At 49.6% G+C, this 12,395-nt stretch overlaps 2 protein-coding genes across 2 annotated transcripts; both read right to left on the reverse strand.

Annotated features, from left to right (window-relative positions):
- On the reverse strand, positions 1-4,563 carry LOC114864810 (reticulon-4 receptor-like 2). The gene is made up of 4 exons (XM_029165771.3): positions 4,412-4,563; positions 2,994-3,220; positions 2,664-2,897; positions 1-2,229 (listed from the first exon to the last, which is right to left on the reverse strand). Exons 1-4 carry the CDS (start codon positions 4,452-4,454, stop codon positions 1,357-1,359), a joined length of 1,377 nt encoding a protein of 458 aa, XP_029021604.1. The 5' UTR covers positions 4,455-4,563; the 3' UTR covers positions 1-1,356.
- A 3,068-nt stretch (positions 4,564-7,631) lies between these two features.
- slc43a3b (solute carrier family 43 member 3b) lies at positions 7,632-11,163 on the reverse strand. The gene is made up of 12 exons (XM_029165899.3): positions 10,980-11,163; positions 10,751-10,880; positions 9,701-9,747; positions 9,549-9,625; positions 9,380-9,472; positions 9,172-9,311; positions 8,988-9,091; positions 8,756-8,899; positions 8,550-8,657; positions 8,292-8,478; positions 8,095-8,218; positions 7,632-8,000 (listed from the first exon to the last, which is right to left on the reverse strand). Exons 1-12 carry the CDS (start codon positions 11,161-11,163, stop codon positions 7,878-7,880), a joined length of 1,461 nt encoding a protein of 486 aa, XP_029021732.1. The 3' UTR covers positions 7,632-7,877.
- Between the last annotated feature and the right edge of the window lie 1,232 nt (positions 11,164-12,395).

The following is a 12,395-nucleotide window of genomic DNA, read 5'->3' on the forward strand; positions in this document are numbered from 1 at the left end:
TTGATTGTTTCTTTATGTTTTATTAAAGCAAAACGCTTTTCACACGTCATCATTGGAAAACACAGACTATGACAGCATCACAGTATCTTTCAGGTTGTGTGTAGAAACTCACAGTTATGATTCAGACTGACAAGGTGCATGTGGCCTAAAGTAAAGCTTTAATACAGGAGAGTTAGTAAACAATGTGATTACAGTCTGTGAAACCATAAAAAACAGACATATCACTGAGATCAGAATAAAAACCCTTCATTTACCAAACAGCTTCAAAAAATATTAAGAAAATAGTGAAACCCATTCACGTTCCTGTGCATTTTGTAAATGTACAGTTGGTTGGTAAACAGTTTTGGGTCCTGGTCATCTTAAATAATTAGTGCATAAAGGACATGAAGTAAACAAGGACACACAAATATACACAGTGATGCAGAGAGAGATGGACGGGAGGAGGAAGGAGGCGTGTGGACAGACTCCTCAGACTCCTTGTCTGTCTGTCTCAGTTCACTCACACAAGCACAAGAAAACACATAAAAACCACAAAACGAACTGAGTCTGGAGAACAAGGCTTCCTCCCTTTTTGGTAGCGAGCTTCGATTTCTCTGCTTTCATTTAGTTTATTCTCACTGAGTAGCTTCAGTCCTGGAAATCAGATTTTAGCCCCGTCAGAAAAAGGAAAAGCCGGAAAAACACGTGGGACGAAGACTTTTCCACATTTGAATCATTTGTCTCTTAGTTATTATCTAAGTGTGTGTTATCATTTACTAAATGGTACAAAAAGGAAAGTACAAATCCAGCTAGTCTACAATACAGAGCACTGTGTGATGTGTGGTATGTACAAGTGTAGGCGGTTGGCTTCTCTGGGATCACACAAGACTTGGAATCTGAAGGAGAGAGATTTGTGCTCGACTGAACATCTACCGAGGCTCTCACCCTTTTCTGCCCTTAGACGAACGCCGGACCCTCGCTCAGCTCCTGCTGCGCTGGCTCCATGCGATCGCGTCCCTCGTTCCCACTTTCCTCTCGTCTCATTACCTGTGTGAATTCGCATCTTTCTCTCTTGACTCCTCCTCTTCTCTCAGCCTTTGTGCTGTCGCTGTCAGAGTTTGTCGAGGTCACCCCTGTGGGTTTTTTTTAAAGCAGCAGCTATTTCGACCCTGAAATCCTGTCCTGCTCTAAATCAGCTCGACTGATCTTTGCTCTTTTAAAGCTTCTCCCTGCTGCCCCACCTGCTTCCTGCGTCAGTGTAGCATCCTCCTCACTTGGAGGAGGTAACTTAAAGGAATCAAGAACCAGGTTTTTGTTAAAGATGGAAAGAGCAGGGGAATAAATGAGAGAAGGAAAAAGGCTGGAGGTGAGAAGGGTTCAGCCAAACAGGAAATGTAAGGAGAGAGTGACTATGGAGAGGGAGAGGAGGGAGAGCAGGGATGGAGTGAAGGGTGAGGAGGAGGAGGAGGAGAAGGACGGGTTGTCGTAGTTCGGAGGACACTCCAGCTCGTAGCAGCGGATGGAGGAGTCTTCGTTGCCATAGTTGCTCCAGTACTCCTCCTGGTCCACCTTGGGGAGCGCGGCCTCGTGCTCGGAGAGTTCGTACTTGGAAGAGAGGGCTTCAGTGGGGGTTTTGGGAAGATACTGAGGCTTGACAGCGGCAAAAGGGAAGGACTTCACCGACTCTGAGCTCTTCTGGAAGGAGGCCTTGGATGACGACGCGGGCTTGTGCTTGGAGAACCACCAGCGGGTCTTGGTGCTGAAGGTGGTGGTGGTGGTTCCGGCCATGGAGCCGGGGTCAGGCAGAGGGCAGAGGGCAAAGTCCAGCTCCCGGAGGAACCTGAGGTCCTGGCCACGCCGCTGGGACGGGGAGGTGCAGAGGAGCTCAGAGGAGGAGATGCGGGCGTCACGGAACCACTCCCACAGGGGAAGGGCCTCGCAGCCGCAGGACCAGGGGTTGCCGTTGAGGCGGAGGAACTGGATGCCCTGGGCGTCTTTCATGGCCTGGCCCGGCAGCTCGGCCAGCGAGTTGTTGAAGAGGTAAAGTATGGTCAGGCGGCCCAGATCGCGGAAGGCCCGGCGGTTAACCTGCCTGATGCGGTTGTCGTGGAGAAGGAGGCGGTCCAGGTTGACCAGGCCTCGGAACACGTTCTCAGAAAGGGCACGGATGCGGTTTCCATGCAGGAAGAGGTGGTTGAGGTTGACCAAATCGGAGAACAGGTCGTCCTGCAGAAAGTGGAGCTGATTCTCCTGGAGTAAAGGCAGAATATAAGAAGATTTAGTAGAAAACCAGGTCAATTAATTATTGTTCAGGTCTCAGTTCTGATGCAAAACACACACTTTGGATTGAGTCAGTGATTGCTCTCAGTGGCTTCATCTGACGTTATTAGAAAGTAACTGCGAAAGAAGCGACCTCAACTGGAGCCTCAGCGAATGTGGGAGGGGAATTTTTCAGTTCATCTTGGCAGAAATTTATTGTCTGCTCAGATTCAATCACACTCCAGCAGCTGAGACCTCACTGTCAGCTGCCAAAGTGACGGGAACAGTTTGGGCAGAAAAAGAAAAACAAAACAAAAGGATCTCTGCAAGCGGCAGCACATTCAAATGAACAACTGCCTGTCAGGCCCGTACGTTGCTTCGCTTCCGCACCCGCCGGGATTCGTGTTTCGGCGTCAGCGACGTACCTGCAGGTAGAGGAACTGCAGACTGTAGAGTTTGTGGAAGAGATCATGGGGGAGAGTGGCCAGCTTGCAGCGATGCATGTGCAGGCTCTGCAGCTTCTCCAAACCCCTGAAGGCTCCACCTTCCAGGTGTCGCAGCGAGGGGTTATCGCCCAGATCCAGTTCTTCCAGAACCCTCAGGTTGCTAAAGGCCCCGGCCTCGATCCAGGTGATGTTGTTGCCGTACAACCAAAGTACCTGCACAGAAAGAAAAGAGGATAATGATTAGTGAAATTAATAACAGTAATTATTTCAGATTGATGGTTGGGATCTCAGCAGAGGTGTCATTTTTACCTGCGTCTCAAACCCGAACGAGTCTGCGCGAAGCTCTGTGATGCGGTTGTTCTGCAGGAAAACGCGCTGCGAGTCATAGGGCACGCCGGCCGGCACTATGGTGAGATTCTGGGACTGGCAGCTGACCGTCATGGGCGTAGGGTAGCACACGCACAGCTTGGGGCATGGAGCCACCCGGCCCGGCTTCATCACCAGCAGCCACAGAATCAACCACAGGGTCAGTCCACCTGAGGAGAGACGCGGGAGCTCAATTCACACGGGAGCGAAAGCCCACAGTTTACAGTCAGATGTGACAGACGGACGGAGGGAGGAGGATTCCAGCTAGCTGTCCGTCTGACCTGCTGTCAGTCGTTGTCTTCAGCGCCGCTGTGCTCTCACCCATGGCATGTTGATCGTACCCAGAACCTCAGGGTTTATATATAATTAACCAGATTACATTACAGAAATCATTCACCCATTCATGTCCGCCTGATCCCTTTACAGAGGTCAATGACTGGTGTGTCACGGTTACATAACTGTAGATTTGCACTGTTTATGATAGAAAAAACACTGAACACTAAAGACTGAAAAAGCTCTTTAACAGACAGAAAACGTAGATCACAGCAGCCCGAATACTTGAAATAATCCTCGTTGCCTTATTTCGACCTCTCTGCACCACAGGATGTTTCAGCTCAAGACTTTGTGAAGGAGACGGTGCGCGTAAAACCGGTAAGGAGACCCGGATCCGTTTCTGTTCTTATCAATAATTCTGCAGCTTCTTGGCACAGCTCTGATGCCGGCGCGCAAACGTGGCCATGCACAGCAGGAAAAGTGCATGCATGAAATGATAATGAAGTTCCTATTCATGGGCTGTGCGCGAGATTTTCCAGTGGCTCACCTCCTGACCTTACATGTGATGAACCCGCAGGCCCGTTAGTTGAGCCGGACGCTGAGGGAACTGAGGCTGTCATGTAGATGATGCCATTTATTGACCTCAAATTGCTGTTAGATACTTGTTAACGTAAAAAATCTAAACGAATTCTGGAAAAAATGAACAAAATCATAGATCCAGCGCCCGATCTCTGCGTGCTGGAAGAATACGCAGACACGGGGAGTTTTTGCGCACGTTTGACTCTCTGTAAAGTAGACGAGGCTCTATATTTCTGAAATTTTTAGCTTGAAAAGCTTAAGTAGCCTCAACCTGATGTAGAGTACTTTCCAGTGTTTCGCTACACGACACATAACACGCAAAATGCCCGTGCGTAAAAGAGCCAAGACGCATGAAACGATTTGCGCAGTAACACGGAAATTACAGCAGTTTTAAAATGAAAACGTTTGTCCCGCAAAGGAAACGTTTATCGTCCTCAACAAGTGCACATAAGCGTCTACTGTGCAACGACGTAAATCACATCACAGAAATGCACTGAGCTCCAACTCACCCTTGAAGTTGCGGGAACCTGTCACGGTCCTACGAGTCTCCATCTCGAATCAAAGCCGAAAGCGAGTTAGCCTGCCTGCTGCTGCTATCTCTGCTGAGGCTCCGCTCTGGTGACCGAGGTGCTGCTGCTTCAGGCAGTGACGTCCAGGAGTCCCGGGGACCCGTTTATAGTCGCGGCCGGCGCGCGCCCACGGGCGTGGGCTGCGGAGCATCCTCTCTACGTCAGCTCGGGAGGAGGGATGAGAGTCACCGGAGGAAGCGACAAGAAAGGCAGCAGCAGAGTGGGTTTTTACAGTGGAACTACCTAAAAGGCAGCGCACCACTCTCCGACACAAATATATATGTATACATATTAGAGAATAGGCTGCTTAAAATGGTGACGTTATTGAGAGCATGTTTAAATTTGATTGTAACTAAATCCTGCCACTGTTAAAGATCAATTGTGTGAATTTAGTGAGAGTATAATGATTTTATCCATTATTTCAAACCGAGTAGGGGGTCAGCTGCTAATGAACCGTAGAGGTGGGCTGAACACATCCACCGTTTCTGGGGCGAGTAAGAAGCAATTAGTGCACAGCCACCGCTTCTTCTGTGTTTGTGTGGTTCCACAGAGGCACATGCACTCACTGCTTGGAGGAGGCCAAGACGTGGGAAAACTCACTTGGAGCCAACAAATGAACTGTCTCATTGTGTGGGCCCGCTTGAAACCAAGCCAAGGGCCGCCTACGGATCAGAACACCAGATGAAAATGTAAAATGAAAGGGAAACACAACGATGGAGCGAGGTGACCCGACTCAGACCACATATTGTGCAGCACATCCAGTGACACTTCTTCTCTAAACAGTCGCTGTCATATTTATTTCAGCGGTGAGGGTCTGTGAACTGGGGTCCTGATGATGCACTGGCACTGACTGGAGCTGCCCTGGATGGACCTGCAGAGCAGCTGGTGCGGTGCGCGGGTGGGAGGTGGGACGGGCCGGGACGCGGGGTACCATCATTGTCAGGCCACGGGGTGGGCCAGCGTTACTCACTTGTCCTCCCTTCGCGGCCAAAGAGAAGGCCACAACCAGGTCGGCCGTGATGCACATCATCTGTTCTCACCCGAACGTGCTCCGTGGAAGGTCATCTGCAGCTCCAAGCTGTGAGCGCGGAGCGGGCGCGCGCCGCGCGAGCAGCAAGGAGGCAGACAGTGTGTGTGTGTGTGTGTGTGTGTGTGCGTGTGTGTGCGTGTGTGCGTGTGTGCGTGTGTGTGTGTGCGTGCGTGCGTGCGTGCGTGTGTCTGTGTGTGTGTTGTGTGTGTGCGCGCGCGTGCGTGTGTGTGTGCGTGTGTGTGTTTGAACTGAGGCTGTTCATGGCTCATGGGGGAGGCAACACACTCACCAACCAAGGAGCTTGTGTGTGAGAAGATCAATACTGTAAACCAGTGGAGCAGAACCATCAATATCTATATATCTCAAATGACACTTGATGAAATAAGAGTTTGTGGTTTTGCAGTTTGATGCGTGCACGCCCTTCTTATTTGTGATGTAATGACCGATCCCAAAGGCCTGAGCACTAACATCACATGAATGTATGCAACAACATACACGTCAACCTCTCACTATCCCACTGTGTCGCAGTGAATCACAGCGCACTGGCATTTGAACTGGTGTAAACACAGAATGTTCCCAGGATCTGTTCTGGTCCAAAATAAAGGTGTTGCTGACTCTGTCTGAACCCTCCACATACAGTACACACGAGAAGCACTCACAGCGCTGAGAAGCGTATGTGTGGAGAGAGTGTGATCCCCCGATTACAGCTCAGAGGCGAGAGAACTCTGACACTGAAAACACTCAAAACGCGGTGTTAATTGATTTGTTTGGTCTAATTAGCCTTGACATTTGCAGGAATCGCCCATGGATCCAGATCTGTCCAAATAAATGTCAAAACTCACATGACAGGATTTTGGCACAAACTCATAATTGTGCAAATCCAAGGTATTGATCTGAGTGTGAGGGTCGTACAGTGTGTGCAGGAGTGTGAGTCATACGTGATGTGGGAGAGGTCTGACAAGACTTGACTAATGAGATGCTGAATCATTTGATATTTGGTACCACTGTGCGCAGGGGAAGGTTCAGTGTTTTACGTTCAAGTCTATGAACTTAAAAAACATCAGTTTTGGTCTTAACAGTCATTTGTTGCTTGTGATGTGGGTCGTTGTGGGCAAAACAGAAGTTAAAACACATCTGAAACCCAGATTCAGTAACCATTTAAAATAAGTAAAAGAATTCATATTTTAATATATTGCATCTAATAAATCCAAACATGACCTATTTACCTATGTTTTATTAGGCTTTTTTCCTTACATAAACATATGCGCTCAGTGGCTTGTTTGTCGACCGTGTGCAGCTTGTGCGTTGAGGCCCGTCGGGTTCCGAGGCCGTTTGCTTTCCCAGCAGATGGAAGCAGCACATTAGCGCTGACAAATGTGCGGCCGTCACATTTTCTCTCCTTTTTCTTCCCGGATCAAAGGGAACAGACGCGAGTTGGTTGGCGGTGACTCAGCCCGTCACACGCGTGTGTCACACAGACATCCCCGGTCCCACAGTGGCTCCACCAAAGAGCTCGCGCATCACAGATCACCTCATTAGCGCCTTATTTTTAGCCCACGCTGCCGCCGCTGCTGCTTTTGCTCCTATTCCTGTCCTGTAATTGTTTATGCAAGTGGGTATTTTTGAATCCCCCCGTGCTGAGGTTGGGCTCACGGATGACGCGGGTGCAGAAGTGACCCGTCGCCGGGCGCCTTCCGTTTCCAAGGCTTCGTGGTGAGATGCAGCAAGTTTCAGGTTCACAGACAACTCCAGGGAGGCTGTAGTGGAGCGTCCTGGACGCATCCTGGGCCCACTGTGCATCCAGGAGGTCTGGGCCTCGCTCCCTCAACCCTCTGTTCAGCTCGAATCCTTGAAGCCTGTTGTCCCGTTCTTTGTCCGCCCTCTGGACGACAGCGCCACAGTCCCAGCAGCACAGCAGGGTGCACCACAGAGCACATCCACGAAGTTGGAAAGCTTGTGACAGGAGCATTGATGTCCATTCAGTTTTTACACCTTTATTTTTTCCTATTGACGTGTTTGTTCCAATCAGCTCAAAACATTACAACATTTCTACACTCACACCTGATTGTTCTGTTTTTAAAAACAAAAAATGCTTTTAATATTTTTTTATTGATACAAAATACAGTATAATAATGTTTATTCCTTTATTTCATCTATTGAAAAGTATACAAAGATTTCATATTAATAGGTACAATACATTTGGACCTCGCCTCCATTATTTGACTTCACTGGTGCTGGTTGATCTCATGAGACCAAACTCAAGTCAGATGGATGCTGGCACTGGCAGTGGAGCCGTGCGGTCGGCTGGTGGCAGACTGGTTTCCTCCTCCACTGTGAGCCACTCACCGAGTGTGCAAACAGAGAGGTTTCATCGATTTAAGACGAGGCGTCGACCTCCTGGCGCTCGGCTCGCTGGGAGGCGAGGCGTCGGCAGTGCAGGTGCACAGAGAGAGGATGGACGAAGGCGAGCAGGCTGAGGACAGTCAACCCGATGTTCACCTGCAGACGAGCGAGCGAGCGAGAGAGAGAGAGAGAGGTGGGTCAGAGGGGGTGAAGGAGGTTAAAGAGCAGCCAGGACGTGTCCTGCACTCACGTAGAAGGGGTCTCCGCCCAGACCCTCGTTCACCAGCGTGAATAAGGGATACTGCAGCAGAGAGAACACCGCCGACAGAGCCATGACCAGGCCGTACAGCTTCCCAAAGTGGCGCGGTGGGAAACTGCGCGTGGGAAAAGACCAGAGCCATGAGCGCCAGCACGTCCCGGCGACGCAACGGCGACGGCTGCACTCACGCCACGCTGATGAAGGCCGCGTTGCCGCCGTAGAGGAAGGAGCGGTTGAGCACCTGCAGGGCGAAGGTGGCGTACTGCAGCGGCAGGGAGGGGCTGGAGGCGCACAGCGAGAACAGCACGCACTGCAGCGCCGTGGCGGACAGCGACAGCACCGACGCCCGCAGGTCGGCCTCCTGCTCGCTCTCCCCTGGGGGGCGGACGGAGAGCGTGACATCTCCTCTCATGGTGCAGATTGACGGCTTTTGTTTAATGAATTACCTGGGAGGCGCCGCTTGCCCTTGTGTCTGTCCATGATGAGCCCGTTCCAGGGGGCGCACAGCACGCCGCACAGCTGCGTCACGGCGAAGGCGTTGATGTACCGGCTCACTGCGAACGAGGGGCACGTGGTCAGATATGGCGAGCTGAAGGGGTCACAAGCGGCATGCTGCAGAAAGGCCGCATTTAAACGCCGCGTCCCCGTTCACCTAGAGCGGGCTCGCCTCCCGTCAGCCGGTGCAGCATGGTGTAGAGCGTGCCGATGAACAGGTAGTGCCGCAGCTGCATCAGGGACAGCCACATCAGGTGCAGCATGAAGAACCTGGACAGCAAGCACTCCCGGAAGCTCCTCGCTGACGGGGTTGAGAGCAGGAAAAGGGCCGTTACGCGCACTTTAATCTGTCGCGTTCTGCGCACAAACGTTCAGTTTAACACACAAACCAGGTGCGACGGGCTCGTCTTTGTTCAGTGGCTTTTCCTCGTTTGCCCTCTGTGCATTAGTGATGGCTGCCACCTCTAAACGCTTTGATTTGCCACATGTGACCCTGACAAAGGATCAGAGACAATAAAGATGTTAGAATAAACTGATTTCTCGCCTCTAAATGAATCAGGTCATCCTTCGTACCCGTATGTGTAGTTGTCGGGCAGCGGGTAGGGGATCAGTTTCCTGGGCAGCAGTAAGAAGGTCCTGCACAGATGAATGAGGCTGCAGCCGGAGAGAAAGAGGAAGGAGGCGTGGAGCGAAACGCCCGCCTCGTGCAGAAACTGCAGGAGAGCAGGACATGGTCACTGCTGAGCTGGGACCGCTCACAGTTTGATTCACGAGCTCTCACCTTCACCACGAGGAAGAGCGCCGAGGAGGAGTCGAAGGCCCCGTTGTAAAGAGTGATGACGGTGGAGCGGCGAGAGCCAAACAGGTTCCCAACCTGCAGGAGAGCAAGGCGGGACTGGTTACACACCAAACACAGGTGGAGTGGGGGACGGTCAGGGGCCGCACGCTACCTGCATGTTGGTCATGAGAATCAACATGCCGCCGACCGCCAGGAGGGAGAGGGCCGGGAAGAGCAGGATGGAAAGAGCTGGTGGGAAGAAACAGGGTCAGGATGAGACCAGGCCCGTTATAAACCTGACCAATCAGAACCAGAGAGATTCACCTGCAGAGGAGAAGGCCACCATCAAGGTGCCCACGGTGTAAAGGAATCTGCGGGGAGAAGGAATTCCCACAATAAACACAAAGCTTCACGGCGCTGGCTCCTGCTGCAGTTCTCAGGACTTTTCACCCACTTCAATATCCTTCGCCTCGCTCGTCTTAAGCTCAGCTTAAACCTCATTTCCTCTCGTTTTCTGTTTTCTCTCCACACCCTGTCTCAGTGGAAACATCTGGGTCTGATTGTTTTTACCACAAATCTGTATCTGTGGTGGTAAATTGGCCCACTTTGTTCCACAACAGGTTGGGATTCCTTCCGAATTCCTTCGTTGGCTGCGCCTTAAAGCATCACGTCCTTGTTCTTTATTTTGATCTCTTACGTGCTTTGTTTGTGTGCTTCCTGCTGTCCTCTCACCAACGGACGCACACGCGTTAACATTTAACAGCAATACAAACACACAATGTCCTTGACTCGGACTGTACCGCATGTGAAGACTCCCATGAGAGAAGACAACTGCTAAACAAACAGAGGGACTAACTTGTTATTGTTCCTTCTATTTTTGCTTTGATGTTGTCAAGAATATTAGAATAATAGGAAATTTTGTAAAATAAATTGTTATTATATTATTCTCACTAAAAAAATTTAATTTAATGGTGAATCATAGTGGATCAATGTCATAATTAAATTTGACTGGATTATGTGTTGATTTTGGAAGATGAATGAACGTTGATGGGCAACGGTATTTCAGTGTCTTGCTATCACCGTTATATCATTAAAAATGTTACATCAATATTACATCAATGTCACAAAAACAATTTAAAATAAAAAATAAAAAATTTCAACGCTAATTTATAAATATTTTGTTAACCTTTTTACAACTATTCGCATTAAACATTGTTTCAATGTTGCATCAACGTCACAACAATAAGAGGCATTATTTCAACCTTATTTTGATGTCGGAGGTCGATTGTTTGTCCGCTGGACTGGCTTAGTAACTACAGAAACGCTTGCACATAAACACGTCAGCTGTGATGGAAGATAAGGAGCACGACTCACATCGCGAAGACCCGAGCGACTGCGGTCCCAAAGCGGTCAAACAGGAATCCATTGGGCAACGTCAGGAAGTTGTTCATGAAGGAGGCGATGGTGAAAACCAGGGAGAACTGTTCATCTTGTCCACTGCAGTCTGCACATGGAATACACGGTCAAGGCAGCTGAGCTGTAAACTGTGTTAAACCTGTGCAGAGACACCTAGGCTCCTGGAGCAGGTGAGGATAAAACTGACCTGGGACTGTTGAATTGACCTCCGTGGTGTTGACGCACAGGGAGCTGAAGTAGCCGTCAGCCTTCAGCACAAAAACGAGCGAAGCCCAGCCGAACACAGCGCCGGCGAAACACAGACACTCCAGCAGACCCGTGAAGAAGGTGAGCCAGCGCCGGGCGCCCGGACCGGTCCCGGTGCACAGCATGGTCTCACAGGCACCAGCGGGCTCTTTGCAAACGTGTGTTATTTACCAGCAGGGACACGTCGTCACTGCATCTGTGGAAGTGCAAGAAAAGGAGTAATTGGCCTTAATGAGATTATTAGGCTTTCTCTTTTTCTGTAAATAAATGATTCAATCAATCAGAAGAACAATCTGCAAAAGACTCATATTTTCAGTTTACTACTCACCGTTCAGTCACTGAGGGTTTCCCCAATCGCCTTCAGTCATGACTCCGCTCTTGCCCCTCTCTGTTTATATGGGCCAGCTCTTCCTTCCTCTTCTGGCCTCGAACCCTCCCTTCTCTTCTATGCAGCAGAGAAAATGTTGCTCTTTGGTGCCAGTGGCTGTGGAGAATAAACACTGCATTCCTGGCAGCGCTACTATGGACTGACATACTCCAGATGTGAATGTTTGTTAAGTCAAAGGTTCAAGCCGGTGCCGTGTGGAACCATGCACAACTCTCTCCACGAAACAAATCATCTTCTGTTGGCCTTATTCCCTGACTTGTCTCAGGAAAGGATGCTGCAGGACCACATGCATTTCCCTGTTGCTACAACAGAGGAAAAACTGGTCAAGTTGGTCAATTATGATATGGATATATCATCTCATATAAAACCAGTAAAACCATTGACAGCTCTGGAAAGACTGAAGTGACCAGTTGCATGTTTACCTAATGAAGTTACAGGGCGGTTTGCTGATATTTTATATGTTGAAGTGGATTATCTCACAGCCATTGATCAGTTCCTGCAGATGCTCAATAAGTAGTTTAGTGATCACACAGAATGTAAATGAATCTTTTTCTAATCTCTTTCCATCTGGCAGTGGTCACAGCCTGAAGCCATGTCCTGGAGCCGCAGCCCGCTACTGTACCATTAAGCTGCTAAGGCAGGTCTAGCCTTGACACAATCTTCATCTTTAGTTTTACTCACATCACATGATGCCACCGAATAGCTGATTAATCATTATCATCATCATCACAAGACACACTTCTCTTTAAACACACACTCTGTGATACATACTTCCTTACATTGCTACATCTTCTGCCTCGACAAAACAAAACAAAGAAGCGGATCCAGTCAGAGGTCTGGGCTCTGCTTCAGTCTAATTTAATCCACTCCAGAACACTAACATTGTTATTAAATCATACGTGTGTAGCTGTGACTGTGTGCTGTGGTCATCATCACAGTTCTCTAACAGGCTGCATCTCAAGTATCTGG

Source organism: Betta splendens, chromosome 10 (genome assembly GCF_900634795.4).
Source record: "Betta splendens chromosome 10, fBetSpl5.4, whole genome shotgun sequence".
NCBI lineage: Eukaryota > Metazoa > Chordata > Actinopteri > Anabantiformes > Osphronemidae > Betta > Betta splendens.